The 18,607-nt window shown below is 43.4% G+C and overlaps 1 protein-coding gene across 1 annotated transcript in view; it reads left to right on the top strand.

Moving 5' to 3' along the window:
- The first annotated feature begins 2,424 nt into the window (after window positions 1-2,424).
- LOC135197508 (zinc finger protein 35-like) overlaps window positions 2,425-18,607 on the top strand; it is an 18,162-nt gene continuing 1,979 nt past the window's right edge. Inside the window, exons 1-2 of the mRNA XM_064224574.1 lie at window positions 2,425-2,430; window positions 2,816-3,054. Coding sequence (XP_064080644.1) covers window positions 2,425-2,430; window positions 2,816-3,054 — 245 coding nt within the window. The remainder of the gene's footprint in view (window positions 2,431-2,815; window positions 3,055-18,607) is intronic.

Below are 18,607 nucleotides of genomic sequence, written 5' to 3'. Positions count from 1 at the left end.
ACGACCCTCACTTACTCGAAGGAATAGCAGCCTTGATGGAACTCTCCGCAGCTCCTAGGGTCATCGCAGGATCTCCCTCGGAAGGGGAAAGTGGGGAAGGACGTCCACCATCCCCTCGCCAGCAGAAGCCGAAGGGTCCACTAGCAGCGCCCTTCCGCTGCAAGATCTGCCAGAAAGGGTTCCCCACGGAGAAGAAGATGCTGATCCACAAGTCCGTCCACTTCAGGGAGGTTCCTTTCGTCTGCCTCAACTGCTTCAGGACCTTCGACGATTTCGACGTCCCCCCACCCCGACACTGCAGCAGTAACTGATCACTATACAGAGCCAGGGGAGGGGGGAGGCGCGAACCCGCGACATCTGAGCTTCATGCCACGACGCTAGCCACCATACCAGCGGACCAGAATAGTATTTGCAACGTCGATTTTTATTTTAAGTTTTATATTTTGAGCTGTTTAGAAAGTTTTTCGAATTTATAAAATTACTTAAATTACATTAGATATCTCAAACTCATCACGAATTCCCTATAAATAAATTTTTATCAACAAAACCTAACAACTAATTCAGGTGTTGCAGTCCCCAACAGTCGACTGACAACTGGGTGCACAATCCGCTGCTGTGGTTCTGAGTGGCGTAATGGATTTTCAGGGATCGAACCAATATCGTCCCTGCTCGTTCACTTCAGGGATCGAACGCTGGTTATTCAGTTCGTGAGCTCTACGGGCTATACCATTTGCGCCATGAGAGAGAGAGAGAGAGAGAGAGAGAGAGAGAGAGAGAGAGAGAGGGAAGCTTACTTGAACTTCGAACGGTGGCCTTCATATTTGATCTGGATGGGACGCTTCACGGCCTGCCCATGAAGAGAGAGAGAGAGATATGAGAGAGAGAGAGAGAGAGAGTTTACTTAAACTTTGAAAGATGGTAATTATCTTTTTGACCTGAATGTACTATCACTTACGGTATGAGAGAGAGAGAGAGAGAGAGAGAGAGAGAGAGAGAGAGAGAGAGAGAGAGAGAGAGAGAGAGAGAGAGAGAGAGAGAGAGAGAGAGAGAGATTATTTAATAAATTTATTACGCCCAAAGACGTCAAAGTTACATATTAGCAGTTACATACAGTACATCATAAATCAATAGAAAAAAAAATTACAGCATTGAATCATCGGTATATCAGTTACAAAATAACATATATGAGTTCGTAATCTATTATCACAACAACTGCAACAGACAGTTTAGCAGCCACCAAAGTGAGGATGACGAGTCAAAATTACGTCTAGGTGGTCATCTTTGAGTAAATATTGGAGGTTTGAAGTAAATTTTGTCCTTGAGGTAACAGATTCCTGACAGTGGGGCAATGAAGGCAGTAGTGTTCAAGGTTATTGGCATTAGCAAGGTTACACAGTTTACATGAGGTGTAGTGTGGTATATCTAGTGTCTGTCCAACCTGCCACACAGGACGATATCCCAACCTTATCCTGGCACTTACGACATTATGCCTACGCACCATGAGTCCATGTCGCCGGTACTTGTGACGGCTCTGCAGAAAGTTATCATGATGTTGTATGGAAACACTAGTGCCCCTCTCTGCATCCCTACGCTGTACTGTACAGGCAAAAGCGGCTGAATGTATTCTATGTTTAAGGCAGCGAAGTTAGGGCTCAACATTTCTGTCATCAAGGTCCAGCGTGCAGGCAGCTTTAGCAAGACTGTCCACCATGTCATTCCCAGCAAGCCCAATATGGGAGGGCATCCACATGAAGGACAAGACAAGCGAGGCATTGTAAGCAGCAACGAGTTGACACAATATGTCTCGCACAACACGACCACAGCTGGGCCTAGAAGATGTCAGTGCGAGTTGGCAGATTTGGAGTCACAGATCACCAATCCATTCACATTTCTTCTAACAAGTAGGGTTACTGCATCCCATATACCTTGAAGTTCGCAATAAGTGGAACTGGATGAGTTTGGCAACCTGCGACCATGCCACCCACCCTCAGGAGATTCTAAAGTTGGGGAGAACATAGCACATGCTGCACTTCCATCTGCCTGTACTGAGCCGTCAACGTAGATGTGGTGTCCTGCAGGAACTGAACTTGACACTTTGGATATTGTTTCCAAAACCAGCTGCTTCTGTAGACTGGTATGGGCATCTTTAGAGTTTGGTGTGAAAGTGACAGCAGGAATAGGAACCTGCCATGGTGGCAAATCTTGGATGACTGCTTGCTCAGGTACACCGATATCAAGGTGTCGAAGATTTTCACATACTGCCCTAACTAGGTTATGGCCCCCTGGCCGGAGTTGAGGTCTTGGTGCATCTTCCATCAAGTGATGCTCTGAGGACAGAGAGTTTAAGTTTTGGAGTAAATTTGTTTGGAGAGTGTAGACATTTAACAGAAAACAAAGTTACATTGGCATAAATTCTCTCTATTAATGGAGGTAACATGAGTTCGGTCTGCATGTTGACTATCCGAGTGGAAGGAGGGCATCCTAAGATAAACCTCATTACTCTATTTTGGAACAGTTCTAGAGGTTGTAACGCCTGTCTGGGTAATTGAATTAGAGCAGGAGATAAATAGTCAACAACTGACCTTAGGAAGAGGATATAGAGGGTTTTAGCCACGGGGATAGATATATCTGTGGCCCTGGTGGCAAGCCACTTGATGGGAGTGAAGCGAGGCTCCAGTCAATCAAGAAGGTTTTTCACCATGGGGTGGATTCGTTGTCGTGCAGGTATAGCAGGGGTGATCCTGACTGGTGCACCTAGATATGTATACTGTGTGCAGTGAGGTATAATATTCCCACCCATAATGAACTCTGGCAGGTCTCGGAGATTCCGGGCAGAGAAGATTTTGCTTTTTTCTGGGGAGAGTATGAGGCCACAGGAGGTACAGGACCTGTAGAAGTCTTGAAGGACACGCTGAAGGTCTCGAGGGGTAGTGGAGTGGATGCAGACATCATCAGCATAGCAGGTTACAGTGGTTCCAAGGATAGCAGGGAGGAGAGACAGTACACGGTGCATAAGAATATTAAAAAGAAATGGGCTCAATACACCGCCCTGAGGTGTGCCAAGCTCAAAATTTCCATAGGAGCTACATGCACCCTTAAAAAAAACACGTGATTTTCTGTTACTGAGATAACCGTTTATCCACTTCAGAAGGTTTCCTCTGACACCAAATTCGACAAGCTGATCAAGAATGATATCCCTGTTGGCTATATCGAAAGCACTTTTGAGGTCAAGGAAGGCAACTACACTGTTGGAGGACAATCGGGAGTAGAGTTCAGCTAAACATTGATGAGTACTCCTCTGTGGAAGAGAGCCATACAAATGGGGAAGGGAGATAGGCCGATATTTATCAGTTCCAGGCTTTGGGATAGGAATAATTGTGCTAATGGTCCAGCTAGCAGGTACAGTTGGACACAGGTCTCCCTGGTACACCTTCTTGAGGGACTTCGAAAAATTATATGGTAACAGTGTTTACTGATGGGGATGGGGGGAGGACTCTTCCTCTCTTAGCAAGAGTTCCACCAATAAGCTCTGGAATTCTTTCAGTGGGAGGAGTCATTAGGTATGGTTGGAGAAACCCACACACACACACACACACGGAGTAAAAAAAAAAAGTAATCTGAGCAGGTTATATCGCTGTAACTAAGATTACTGTCTCACTTTTAATGTAAGTTTGTTTATTAAGATTCCATTTAACTTTCGTCTAAGGCGTTATCTTACCACCGTGTCTGTTATTATGTATCGGTCATATTCATTACGCAATACTTAAAATTGATCAAAATTTTAGAGTTACATTGGTATTGGAGAGAATCACGAACATCATAGCAGGATATTTTAACCTTATCATGAAAGCCAAGTTTATAGTATCGGTTGCAGTGCGTTTCCTACCAATAATATAATAGGAAGCATTGAACATACCCAAACACTAAGTGAACGAGTTGAAAGTGTCCGACGCCTTAGCTCCTCTCTCTCTCTCTCTCTCTCTCTCTCTCATATTAGCTACTTTAAAGTGACATGTCATCTAGAAATGCCACTGCGCTAAGTATGCAGTTTTGATATGTCATTAACACCCTCTAATCTTGACTAAACTAATATATGCTATATATTTTCGGGGCCGGGGGGAGTGGTGTCGGGGCGTTGAGTTCTTGTTGTTTAGCCGTCTTACAGGTTTTGGAATTCTAAAATGTAATTCAAACTGACAAGCTTCTTGCTTTTGCTGTACCGATGTCCTCAGCCTGGCTTTGCTACAGCTGAAATGGGTGGGGGGCTAGGGGTAAGGTGGGCCTGTTGCGACCCCGATGAGTGGACGAAGTAGATATGCTCGTGGAGAGTGTATGGCTAACAAAAAAACTCCACTTGAAATATTTCTTGTTTATCTTTAATGCCTGCGTGTTTTTAGTGTTTATTCTAATATTATTATAATACTGTAGATTTTCTGAATACAACAACATTTACAAGAAGAAGGATTGGGTTAAACTCACTCTCCTTGTAAATACATATAGAAAGAAAAGGAGAGAGGAGAGAGAGAGAGAGAGATGAGAGAGAGAGAGAGATGAGAGAGAGAGAGAGAGAGAGACTGAGGAATCAAAATGAAACTACTAGGGACAGAGAAAATTCCACAACGTGTAATGGAAATTGAAGAAGGACTCCCAAACTTGGTGCAAACTTTTAACCATTCCCATATGGTAAACTTAATTCGTTTGCCAATGATAAACAATTGTTGATGTTCAGAGGTTTCATGTATTCATGGTTGGGTTGTATTCCCTCTTGAATATACTGTAGAGGTTATTCCCTACACGCCCTTCATTACAATAATTCTTTACATGATATGGATAAACACATCTACTTGGCTTATACTTTCTAATATATTGATTGTGATACATGTTTTAATGTCATACGGACAGAAATTCCTTTCGCTCTTATCATTCGTCGTGAGGATCAAGAGAAAGACGTCTCTATTGTTAAACAGCCCCTTCAGTCATTTACCTGTCCATTGTGGAAAGAGCTATTTGGAGAAATGTAGTTGATGATATTGTCTAGGGTTCTCTTTTAGATAATTTTTGAGAAACAATCAGGATAGCGAAATTCCCTTTAGATTTTGAACTCCTTTAAGATATCAAATTCACTTTCTAATAAATAAATTATAATAATCAATACCTGGAGCTAAACGATATGCCATAGGTTCCTGTTTACGATTTTTTTTTACATCATACGACTAGGAAGTTCAGCGGAAGCCATGGGGTAATCCAAATATACACACTCAATTTTTACATTTATTTTTAATATTAATGAGGAGTCCAGCCACCTTCCTTCTAGATCACCTCTTGCAATCTGTTAGGCATAGAAGATTCATGGTTTCTGACGATCTGTGGTCGGTTGTGGAAGAGTTTCCATTGTGTTCCCAGAGGTTCATAAGTTGATCTGGTCTCATCTCCCTCTCAGGCTCCCAACATTTTACCAAATTAGCCTAAATATTCTCAGTGAGGTTCATGTCTGTATCCTTACTTGCCAGTCAAGCAACTGCAGATCCTCTCGACCTTGAAACCATTCCTGGACTATTCTGGCCGTATGAATGGGGCGCAGCGGTCGTGAATGAAAATGACAGGAGCAGGTGGGGAGGAATAATTCCGCTGTTGATGTGAAAGAAGTTAGAAATCCCGAAGAATTTCAATGTATTTTTCACCAGTGAACCTCCACTCAATCCTGGTGATATCATCCATATAATGTAAGAAGATCCAGCCCCAAACGTTTTACTGTGACGTGCCCATTCCTGGTCACCTCGTAAATTTCCTCTGTAGTATCTGAATGGGAAAAAATCTTGGTAACAATTTACGCTTTGCTTTTCGTAATAGGGAAAATAATGCTATTAATCGTTTTGGGAAATAAAATGCTAAGTAACAACCCTTGGAATAAGTTAAGAATTTTATTAATCTGCAAGGATTAATACTTATAATAGCATTAACTTTAATCTGCAACAGTCCGTTAAGATATGATATTCTTTAATTCAGTAAACAGGCTGTACTCTATATTATAAAATTTGCCTACGTGATTATTCATAACATTAATAATGCATTTGATTAATGCCTGAAAGCTGGCCATAGTAGAACTAATGGGGGGTTTTCAATGAAGATTTTTTATTTTCACACTTCTCGTGGCAATATAATTCAATTAGCGGAAAATACATGGTTATTGACAAAATTATTATCTTTTGATTATAATATTACCCTTGCTTATAATTATTATAGTCTGACTGTTATTAATGATTATAGAAACTCACCTTATATTACTCGGTCTTCGGTTATGTATTCTGCCGTGACTTCTGCTAGTAAAAGACCTTTCGTCACTGCATACAACTCGAGACCAAAATTCCATATCCTCCCCCACAAACTGTTGAACAAAGGCAAGACTATCAGCACGATGCCGTTCGGCGAGAAATTCCTTCTTGGCAGGAATTCTATGAGGTATTCCTGCCTCATCCAGACGTCTTCGCACCGTCATAGCCGAAACATTTAATGCCAGACGTTCACGAATAGCAATAGTATTGGTAAAAGCATCTTCTTATACTGCTCGTCGAATGTCGTCGTTATCCTAACGGGTGGTCTTTCGTGGTGGAGGTCTTCGAACTGAAATACGTAATTAACATGCAGATACCTAGATAATCAAGATTAATTATAGCCTGTTTTACTTATGGGAACGCTATTTGGTATTCTGGGAAGTAAAGAGAAAGAATCATATTAGAGTTCAACAGGACTAAGGCAACTATAATTTAGGTTTCATGATTTTACGGGTTTGTAAGGTTTATTGTTTAAAAAATTAATAAATAAATGAAATAAATAAATGCTATCCAAAGTTGGTCAATTTCCCATTGATAACGTTTAAAATTCTGTATGTCTTCATAATGATAAATTGTTAATTGTCTGTTTGAAACACTAAAGGTGGTGGTGTTCCTCTCTTAACGTGAATTCCATTAATCTGCTTTCGGGCTGTTTTAGTGTATAAGAGGTTGGAGGAGGCAAAACTTGGTAATAAGTATTAATCATCATAGCTGGGGGGAAAAAAAAAAATTAAAACCCCCCATTTTTTTTTGTAAGTCTTTAATGCAGTGGTTTGTTACTTAGGCATCACATTTCCCCAAACATATATCATTATTGCCCAGTTACGGAAAGCAACGGTAAAATTGTAAAAAATTCAGATTGTTTTCCTTCAGATACCACCGAGGAAACATTTACGAAGTTGCCAGGAGTGGCTTGTAACCGTAAATGTGTGGGCCTGGATTTCCTTACATGGTATATGTGATATCACCAAGGACTGAAAGGGGTTTCCCCATTGGGAAAATACGGTTTAAAATTTCTTCAGGATTTCTTACTATCCCCTTCAACGTTCCACCAAGGACGGAATTTATACCCCTTTCCAACCTAGTCCTGCTCATTTTCATTCCATGGTACAGGCTGCCCGCCATTCCATACGGCCAGAATAGTCAGGAATGGTTTCTTAGGTTTCTAGATCGAGAGGATTTGAATTGGTTGACTAGCCAAATAAGGGTGCAGACATGAATCCCATAGATCCCGAGAAAGATAAAGTCGATTTATTAAATATTGAACAATTCACAGGTGCCCCGAGAGAAGCCGAAGTGCAGTGGAAAAATCACTGAATTTCTAATCAGTTTTTCCTCCCATGTATACATAAAAAAAAAAAAAAAAAAAATCATTTTTGTTCCCGTTATTTTTTATGCATCCATTTCGTATGAAGTAGCTACTGTCGCATATCTTATGTAATATAAGCATTAAGCAGGTTAGGAGATTAATTACGTTGCTTTATGTCTATTACAATAATTAGAATCATAATTACCTGACTTGTTATCGAATTACAGTTACAATTTCAATTACAAGATGGGGAACAATATCAAATACAATACAAATTTAATATTTCAAAATTGTAATCACAGCTACAAATACATATATAAAACGTATTACTCAATTACATTTCGACACCCTATTTAATTTTAAGAAATGCAATGACTAGTTAATTGCAAAGACCCCTTTATACTTGAGTTTGGTTTCATTTTACAGTCAATTTCTGCAACAATTGTAAGTTGTAACTTATGATACCTTTAGTACAAATACAAAACAAACATATCTGAAATATTTTAGACCTGTAGAAATTATCGTTAGCATCCTATGATTTGCCTAAGTAAATTTTTAGTATGTTTATTGTGGTGAAAATTATTATGCTGATTATAAGAAAATGATACTGAAATACAAAACTCAAATACTGGAAAAAAAATTTCACAAAATTTTTTGCACAAAAAAAGGAAATAAATGGAATAAAAAAAATTTTTTAGAAATTGGGGATAGCTGGCTTGTCAAGATTCTCCCTTAATAATATAAGATAAATGGAATTGGGGAAAGCGACCTCAAAAACATCTCTCCATTGCATTTGGTCAAGATGAGTTCTCGAAAAGTAAGAGGGCGGCTCTAGGATAACAATCTCAAATAAAGTTTTCAGTTACAATTACAATAACAATTACCATTAATTATAAATAAAAAACAAATGGAATTACAGTTAACTTCAAAACGTTGTAATTAAAAACATATCAGATAAATGACTATTACACCAAGCCAGAATAAAAGGTAAAAGGTATTTGTAATTGTAAGAAAAGCTCTCTTACTGTGGGTTTCACAGACAGTGCAGTCACGTTTTTGGTCAATAACACTGTAATGAAGACTGGTATCAGTACGAGATTTTGCTGTAATTTTTCGGTATAATCAAGGCTTTAACTCTATTGGATGTCCGGTAAAAATGCTCAATTTTTATTTGTAACACAGAGTAACTATAACCAGTTACTTATTCAAACCAATCTGTAGGCAATTGGCGGCTCTCTCTTGCTAAAAAAAAAAAAAAAAAAAAAAAAAAAAAAAAAAAAGTTAAAAAGTTGCGTGACAAACGGATTTCTGCTACCATGCCGACAGCTATGTTCCTAGACGGCCATCTCTTCTTCACCTTCGTAATGCAAGCATATGGCTGATGCCCTGAGTCCAAATGAAGCTTGCGAAGGAGGTAACTAAACACAAGTATAACAGTAGATTTACCATCAATCACAGTGTCTATCGTTCTACTACTCCACCATACATGCAGATATCTCTTACTCCAATAATTATAATCATTTACTCATAACCCAAGTCAATAGTCACTAAAGAAAAAAAAAATTTTTGATCTTAAGACAAAAATAGTAATAGCTACTACTACTGCTGCTGCTGCTAATAATAATAGTTAAAAAATGCTATATTACTGGTTATGATTATTAATAATTAATTAATATTGTTCTGTTTTCAAACGTAGACCAAAAGTAATATATCCATTGCCTAAGGTAAGGTAGTACGGTACGGAATTTGCACATTTTTTCCTTACCAGAACTGTACCGTGCCGTACTTCGGTAAAATTGTCGTTTGCGTTAATTCCGTATAACCGTACACATAGGCTATAAATATCAACCGTACCGTACCGTAACCGTAATGCCAGCCCTTGCTGGCAGGTAACAACAGCGTGAATCGTTATATATATAAACAACATTTTAAATTATTATTATTAGATTAGATAGATAGATAGATACAAAAAAAAAAATCGTGCAAAATATACTTAAACTAGTAACATTCAGAGAGAGAGAGAGAAGGGAGGGGGAGGAGAGGTGAGGGAAGTTCTCTCAAGACGGGTGTACCAGGTAAACCCTGTGTCCAAACTGTATAACTGTCACGCACAAATAGTTCGTTCCCTTTAATCCATGGCAACCGCTGATCCAGAGTGGAACCACGAAATCCGCGACTATGAAACCCCAGAGCAGTTGAGCAAGTAACTAACGGAGCATCCAATAGATGTTTGCGCCGTCAGGACAAGGAAGGAGGAGTGGCAGCAGATAGTTTTCTTGAGCATAGAGTAAAGTATCCTTAATCTATTAACGTTAATTAAGAGAGTGGTCGTAAACATTTTGTTGTTGACGACACTGGGTTTGAGTGTAAAATGTGCATTTAAGGAAATATGCGAAATAAATATGAGACTAAAAGTGCTTAGGAACTCCAGTATTTATGAAATGGCATTTCCTATAGATTATTAAATCTTATATACTGACATGACTGTCCACGAGATCGATACAAAACTTTCACCAAGTGTTAACGGTGGTGTTCTTGTAAGGCAGCAAGCCACCTCTATATTATAGTATATATATATACTATATATATATATATATATATATATATTATATATATATATATATATATAGAACATCTATATCAGCAAATTAGCAAAATTTTCAGTTCACTTACTTTATGAGGTAGCAACCATACACAGATACATGTCTATTATACTTATACAATTCATGATTGGGCCAACCTTCATAGAGAAAGCGGGCGATGTGGGCAATAACACAAAAAAATTTGGGCTATATATAAATTTTCTTTATTACTAAATTTTAGTAATTAAAACAACATGAAATATTAGGATACTTTCACCAATATAACAGGTTCATATTTGGTGAAAAGAGAAAGACAGAACCACAGAATATAACAAGACAAAGATGAGTAGAGAGAAAGAGAGAGAGATAACTTATTAAGTTTCTTTTTCTAGATTATGGTGTGAAGAAGCCTCGTGTTCTTATTTTCTTCCTAGCACCAGGTCAGTTGCAAAATACGAGTCATTATCCATTTTACTATATTTCTTTAGTAAGGATATTTTCATCCTTGTTTTCAAGATGCATTGTAATAGAAAATAACTTAACTCAATTCCTGTGTTTCAAGAAGCAAAGTAGTTTTCTAGTGCCGATGTAGTTATAGCCATTCTAACTGTAAAAGAGTTAATATGTTTTTGTAGGAATGTAAACTTTTCTCTCCTGTAAAGTCAACTGCCATAGTCCTTGCCGTTCCCTGACCATTTCCTGTCTTAGGAGGGTTAGGAGCCACTAGCTTCTACCTTTGCATTGGAGAGTTAAGTTGCCTAGTATATGGCCATTCGTAGGCTGCAGCTTTTAGCTCCACTAATTCTATCAGGCTTATTTCTTATACCTTTTGGACCCCTTTTAATAATCTAGCCTTAGTTTCTTAACTGCTGTGCTCTTATTCTGTCTCAACTTTATTACCTTAATCTGTTTTCCTTCTTTTCTTGGAATGAAGCGCGTTTTTGTAACTTCCCTTTATTTCAAAATAACAAAATAAAAGTAGTGATATTTACAAAGCCTTCTTTGTTCAAAATTTAAGGCTTATTTCAGTTTGACTAAATGTTAACTAAAAAACCATCACATTTTCCGACCAATCTGGCAGATAAATTTGAACCAATATCACTTTTTTTTCATTTAATTTTGAGATACTATAAATATTACTTTTCACTTTAAACCTATGAAATATGCATGATCTTCCAAAACATTAGCATTAACTGGTAATCAAGTAAAAGGAACATAACTAAAAACACGTGAGCTAGTGTCAATATTTTATCATTATTATTTTTATGATAATATACAATGAGTAGGATGTCCAACCTCCATCTGCATCTGTGACCTCACACAGACGATCAGGTATGGAATCTACAGTTTATATTATGTAACAGAAGTGTGGGTTATGTATTTGATTCCCTGGAACGTGTTTTACGCAGATATTTTTTTTTTCTTTATCAAGCACGCTTCTACAATACATTTTCTTAACCTTACATGTCATGTCGTTTTCATTGTTGTATTTATTATTTGACGACATTATTGACTCTGTAATTGTTTTTAAATAGTATTTAATTGCTGTCATTATCGTCCGTATTAAACAGGATTATTTACATTTGTGTTATAAGGATACGTTCGCACCAAATGCGTTGCCTATAGAAATGGGGCTGTTAGGATTTTCTGCTTTATTTCTATATTGAATTTCAATTACGAATCAAGTTATGCTCAAATAAAATTGTACTCCTGTATACCTTGATTTTCACTTTTTATATAGGACAAAATTTAGTATAATTAAATTTCGTTTTTACCTTTTCTTTGTATGCATATGATATAAATTTAAAATCTTAAAACTTACCTATAGTTTTTGAAAATCATTATGGTTGAGTAGTTGATTATTATATAATATATATAAATATTTCTCTTGATGTCCCGGCTAATTCATTTAGAATGATATCTTTTAGTTATTTGGTTAAATCCAAACAAAAAAGATGCGTACTGCAAAAAGATCCCGTAAAAAAGAGAGAGAGAGAGAGAGAGAGAGAGAGAGAGAGAGAGAGAGAGAGAGAGAGAGAGAGAGAGAGAGAGAGAGAGAGAGAGAGAGAGAACTGCAGAAATTTATAACACCTAGAAACAAGGCATGATTGGAAATCTTTCAGAATGTTTCTTGCTATATTTTGATAAATCGAAATATCTCTTGTGAAATATTGAAAATCAAGGAAAAAGAGAGGGATATAGAGGAGAGTATATGAATGGGTACTCCAGTTTGAAGAAAATGTGGCCTTACTTGGCCTGCCTTGGCAGCAGCTGTTGTGTGACGTTATTATCTAGATGTTGTCTGAAATACGGAGAGAAGTCTAACGCAAGGATAGTCATGTTGTTTATAGGCTGCCTATTCACTGGTGAGGTTTCTCCTAATACTGATGATGGAGGTGAACAGGCCAAGGAAATGGAATTGAACGAGAGAATTTCGGCCTTGCGAGACACCACACAGTACCAGAGAGAGCAGCAATGACTTGGACAGGATCATTTTTCAGCTGCAACAGAGGCTTGACTACACAGAAGGCGGGCGGAAGGAAGAAAGCACTCGTGTGATCCAATATAACTCAGGGGGTGTTGCAACAACAGGCTGCAGAAAGGGCCCCACTTATTCGAAGGTGAGACGTTGTTTCTGAAGGAGAACGATCAAGTGAAGAAGGAGAAGGAAGTGCAGATATAGACCGAAGAAGCGGCGCGGATGGCGAGGCTCGTCCAGGAACGAAAGGCGCTAATCCGACAGGAAAGACGCCGAGGTCAGGTTTCAGCTCCTGCAGAAGGAAGTGGAAGATCTCAGAAGGAAACGTGTGTACTACATTGTGAAGTTCAGGTTGCGAAACTGAAGAGAAACGAGCTGAGGTGCCTTCTAGAGGAAGGGAATCATCGCTTCAAGTCGCTGGATAGGAACACCGGTGTCCAGGGCGAACGGAACGACCAGTTGGAAGATGAGGTTCGACAGCTGCGAGGAGCGAAGGAGAAATCGGTTTGCCAGCTCAAGAACCACCAGGGAAATTACAGATGCCTGGAAAATGAAGGAGCAGCTGTTCATGTTCAAGTAATGGCGCGACCAAGTCTAAGCTGGCCTTGCGAAGAGGGCTCAGATGTCAAAAATTTGAGGAGAATGTTTGTTGTATGGAAAGTTTTTTTTTTTTTTTTTTTTTTTAATCAATAAAGTTTATTTACAAACTGCGATTTTCATTTACACATTATTTTTTTTTTGTTTTTTCAGCAAAATTTGTTATTTACATGATAATTCGAGTTTAAACTCGAATTTAAAGGACTCTTTCATAAATCCATGTGTTAGAATTGATTTTTAGTTTGCAATGGATTTTAGGAGTGAACTGCAATACTTTATTTTATATGGAAGGTTTGATGTTTATATGTAATAAGTTTGCTTTGTTAATCGTTGAAGGATATGAAAGTTAGAGGGAAATAAGTATAAAATGTTTTGTAAGAGTTTTATTGATTCCTGAAAGGGAAAGGTAAATGTAAGGATTGGTGGAGTGCCAGGATTCGAAGCAGAAGATACAGAGAAGATTGGTGGAGTGCCAGGAAAAGCAGCGGATTCAGAGAAGATTGGTGGAGTGTCAGGAGAAGCAAACGATTGAGAGAAGATTGGTGGAGTGACAGGAGAAGCAGAGGATTGAGAGAAGATTGGTGGAGTGCCAGGAGAAGCAGAGGATTCAGAGAAGATTCAGGGAGCGTCAGAAGAAGAAGCAGAGTATTCAGAGAAGATTTGTGGAGTGCCAGGATAAGAAGCAGAGGATTCAGAGAAGCCCCTGGAGAATTGAAAGGATTCAGTGGCATATTCTGGTTTAAGGTTAACAAAGGTGTTTACTCTCTTAAGGGACGGCGGGCGAGGCCCGCCAGGCGTCCCGGGACGGGCGGGCAAGGCCCGCCAAGTGTCCCGGGGATGGGCGGGCCTCCGCCCGCCAGGCGTCCCGGGGACGGGCGGGCCTCCGCCCGCCAGGCTGTCCGGGGACCGGCGGGCCTCTGCCGCCGGGCGTCCCGGGGACGGGCGGGCCTCCGCCCTCCGGGCGTCCCGGAGACCGGCGGGCCTCCGCCCGCCGGGCGTCCCGGGGACCGGCGGGCCCCTCCGCCCGCCGGGCGCGTCCGGGCGGGACCGGGCGGGGCCTGTCCCGGGGACCGCGCCGGGCCCGTGGGCCGCCCGGGCCGGCTCCGCCCGGGGGCCCCGGGCGTCCGGGGACCGGCGGGCCTCCGCCCGCCTGGGCGTCCCGGGACCCGGGGACCGGCGGGGCCTCCGCCCGCCGGGCGTCCCGGGGACCGGCGGGCCTCCGCCCGCCGGCGTCCGGGAGCGGGCCCTCCGCCCGCCGGGGGTCCCGGGGATCCCGGCGCTACGCCCGGGCAGCGTCCCAGGGCCGGCGCCCTCCGCCCGCCAGCGTCCGAGTACCCGGCGGGCCTCCGCCCTCCAGGCGTCCCAGGGACGGCGGGCCTCCGCCCGCCATGGGGCCGGTCCAGGATGGGGCGGGCCTCCGCCCGCCGGCTCCCGGGGACCCGGCGGGTCCCGCCCGCAGGCGTCCCGGGACCGGCGGGCCTCCGCCCGCCAGGCGTCGGGGACGGCGGGCCTCCGCCCGCCAGGCGTCCCGGGGACCGGCGGGCCCTCCGCCCGCCACCAGGCGTGGGGTGGGCAGGCCTCCCCGCCCGCCAGGCGTACCGGGGGACCGGAGGCCTCCGCCCGCCAGGCGTCCCGGGATGGGTGGGCAGGCCTTGACGGGTGGGCGAGGCCCGCTACAGGTCCCAAGAAGTGGCAGGTGAGGCCCCGCAGGTGTCTTGGGATTGGTCGGCAGGGCCCGCCAGGTGTCCCGGGACGGGTGGGCGAGGCCCGCCAGGTGTCCCGAGACGGGAAGGCCTGGTGTCCCGGGATGAGTGGGCGGGCCTTGACGGGTGGGCGAGGCCTGCTACGGGTTCCGGGAAGGGGCAGGTGAGGTCCCCCAGGTGTCTTGGGACTGGTCAGCCGGGCCCACCAGGTTTCTCGGGACGGGTGGACGAGGCCTGCCAGGTGTCCCAGGATACCTGGCGGGCCTCGCCCCCCCGTTCCTGGGAACGGCTGGGCGAGGCCCGCCAGGCGTCCTGGGACGGGCGGGCAGGCCTTGACGGGTGGGCGAGGCCCGCTACAGGTTCTGGGAAGGGGCATGGGAGGCCCGCCAGGTGTCCCGGGACGGGTGGGCGAGGCCCGCCAGGCGTCCCGGGACGGGCGGGCAGAGGCCCGCCAGGCTTCCCCGGACGGGCGGGCAGAGGCCCGCCAGGCGTCCTGGGACGGGCGGGCAGAGGCCCGCCAGGCGTCCCGGGACGGGCGGGTAGAGGCCCGCCAGGCGTCCTGGGACGGGCGGGAAGAGGCCTGCCAGGCGTCCCGGGACGGGCGGGCGCGGCTCGCAAGGCGTCCCGGGACGGGCGGGCGCGGCCCGCCAGGCGTCCCGGGACGGGCAGGGCGAGGCCCGCCAGGCGTCCCGGGACGGGCGGGGGAGGCCCGCCAGGCGTCCCGGGACGGGCGGGCGAGGCCCGCCAGGCGTCCCGGGACGGGCGGGCGAGGCTCGCCAGGCGTCCCTGGACGGGTGGGCAGGCCTTGACAGGTGGGCGAGGCCCGCTACGGGTTCCGGGAAGGGGCAGGTGAGGCCCCCCAGGTGTCTTGGGACTGGTCAGCCGGGCCCGCCAAGTTTCTCGGGACGGGTGGGCGAGGCCCGCCAGGCGTCCCGGGACGGGCGGGCAGAGGCCCGCCAGGCGTCCCGGGACGGGCGGGCGCGGCCTTCCAGGCGTCCCGGGACGGGCTGGCGCGGCCCGCCAGGCGTCCCGGGACGGGCGGGCGAGGCCCGCTAGGTGTCCCGGGACGGGCGGGCGAAGCCCGCCAGGTGTCCCGTGACGGGTGGGCAAGGTTCGCCAGGTGTCCTGGGACGGGCGGGCGAGGCCCGCCAGGTGTCTCTCTCTCTCTCTCTCTCTCTCTCATCTCTTCTATAAACTTTTTTGTCTTTATCTCTGTGCTATTATTGATATTTTTGCTGTGGCTTCTTTCTTCTAGCTTTTATTGAATATGAATTTGTTACATTGGTGAAAGTATCTGCATCTTATATTTTGCGTTAGTATTTTAAAAAATTAGCTACATAAAGCCATAATTTGTAAAACTTTAGTATATCTTAGTTTTACCAGACCACTGAACTGATAAGCAGATTTCCTAGGGCTGGCCCGAAGGTTTAGTTATTTTTTGGTTGTTGGAACCAATTGGGCAGCTAGCAACGGGACTTGCAGCTTACTGTGGGGTCAGAACCACATTATATCGAAAAATGAATTTCTAGCACCAGAAATAAATTCCTCCGATTCCGCGATGGCCAAGCCGATAATCGAACTTCGGACCACCAGATTGGTGGCCGAGCGCGAAAACCCCTCGTCCAACGAGAGACTACCCCCATAATTTGTAAGTTTCCAAAAACAGGCATCGGGTGTTATCACCCAAATCGCTTGCCTTCTCTATGGGTATTGGCCCAATCCTGCAAAATGTATTACAGGCAGTCCCTGGGTTATGACGGGGGTTCCGTTCTTGAGACGCGTCGTAAGCCGAAAATTGTCATAAGCCAGAACATCATAAAAAATCCTAAGAAAACCTTACTTTTAATGCTTTGGGTACGTTAAAAACTATGTAAACTGCATTGTTATTGCATTTTTCATCAAAAAAAACTTCAAATATTGATTATTTTGCATTTTTGGCATCATTTTTCTTCTACTAGATCAGCGTTTGTAGGCGTCATAACCTTGGAAATAATTTCTGATGGATATAATTGAAAAGCACCTTAACCTCAGAATGCCGTAAGCTGAACCCGTCGTAACCCGGGGACTGCCATATGTAATGATAGCTAAGAGAATGTCAGTTAGGAACAGCGTTAATATAAAAGAGAGGGAGAAACAAGACAGTGAGAGTGAGAGAGAGAGACGAGAGAGATGAGAGGAGAGAAGAAAATTAGTCAGGAAGAAGAGTCCCATCAGCAGCCGCAACACGCACAAAGTTTTAATCAAAGCGGTTCCATAAAAATCTTCACCTATGACCCGACCTATACACTCTTGCCGGAAACTCGACAGTTACGGTGACGTCATAAGTTCTACCCACAAGGGGAGGAATTAAGTCAATCCATCACACCTAAAGGACGGCGTTAGATAATCTACAACCAATATGAATGACCAACAGGAGGGCCAAAAAGCATATCCCGCCTATAGTAGGTGGACATTCTCTTTGTAGAATCTTTTAGAAGCCCAGCAGCGAAGGAGAGCACCAATTGGAAAAAAGAAAGGGCTGCCGCACAGCTCTGACTAAAGTTGGTCAGCTACCCAAAGCCAGAGCAGTTGCTGTTAACAGAGCTTCAAATTGATTTGTAGTCTTCATTGTTGAACTTGTATCTGTGACTGTATCATTCTAGTGTGAATGAAGGGAAGAAGCTTGCACTGCATCTCATTTAAAGACTCCTGAGAAACTCCAACAAATAATATATATATCTATATATTCATATGCGTATATATATATATATATATATATATTATATATATATATATATATATGTATATGATCCTTTACAGTAATACAACAGTATAATATGAAGATAAACGGCCCTTTTGTAAAACACTATTTTAACGTTGTAACCATATATTTCGAGCACTCCTTCTGTGCTCCTAATCACTGGTAAAATATGGACATAGGATGTCTTACAGGAGTATATATACAAAAACATATGAAGTGTGGCAGTAAATCTCTGTTGGTGACCCAGGAAGGGTGGAAATTAAACTATTCCATGGTGATTTCTGGCCTCATTAACTCACGTCTGGCGACTCGTCCAGTGGTCGGATGTTCTTGGACACCTGCTTATAGGAGCGGCCTAAGGTTTAGTTTGTCGATGTCATCCGATTTCCAGTGTCCTCCTGACAGGTCATATTGTTGGTGATTGATGATAGCAGATTCCAGCATTTTCCTTTTGTACGGACAGCTGCTTTTGAAAATCAGCTCGCCCCATCCAGTTCATAGTATGGCCTTTGTCCCTAATATGTAGGAAAATCCCCGAGTTCTCTGTTGCATGTCGCACTGATCTTTTGTGTTCTGCTAAACTTTGCGAGATGGATCTACCGGTTTCCCCAACGTAAATCTCATTACAATTGCTACACGTGTCTTGTAAACCCCGGCTCTTCTTCTCTTTTATTTAGGTCGTTAATGACGAACTTCCCGAATGGATTTGGGATGGAAAATAAAAGGATTATTAACTGAAGTGTTCTGTGGCCCTTTTTGAATGCTTCCATCTTAGGAATTTTCAATTTATTGATAAAGTCTATTTGTCTATTGGGAGTGGGACCTCTATAGTATATTGTATTCGCTTTATTTATCGCCTTCTCAA

Source organism: Macrobrachium nipponense, chromosome 23 (genome assembly GCF_015104395.2).
Source record: "Macrobrachium nipponense isolate FS-2020 chromosome 23, ASM1510439v2, whole genome shotgun sequence".
Taxonomy (NCBI): domain Eukaryota; kingdom Metazoa; phylum Arthropoda; class Malacostraca; order Decapoda; family Palaemonidae; genus Macrobrachium; species Macrobrachium nipponense.
The sequence above is the reverse complement of the archived record's forward strand: the minus strand, read 5'-3'. Positions and strand labels throughout refer to the sequence as shown.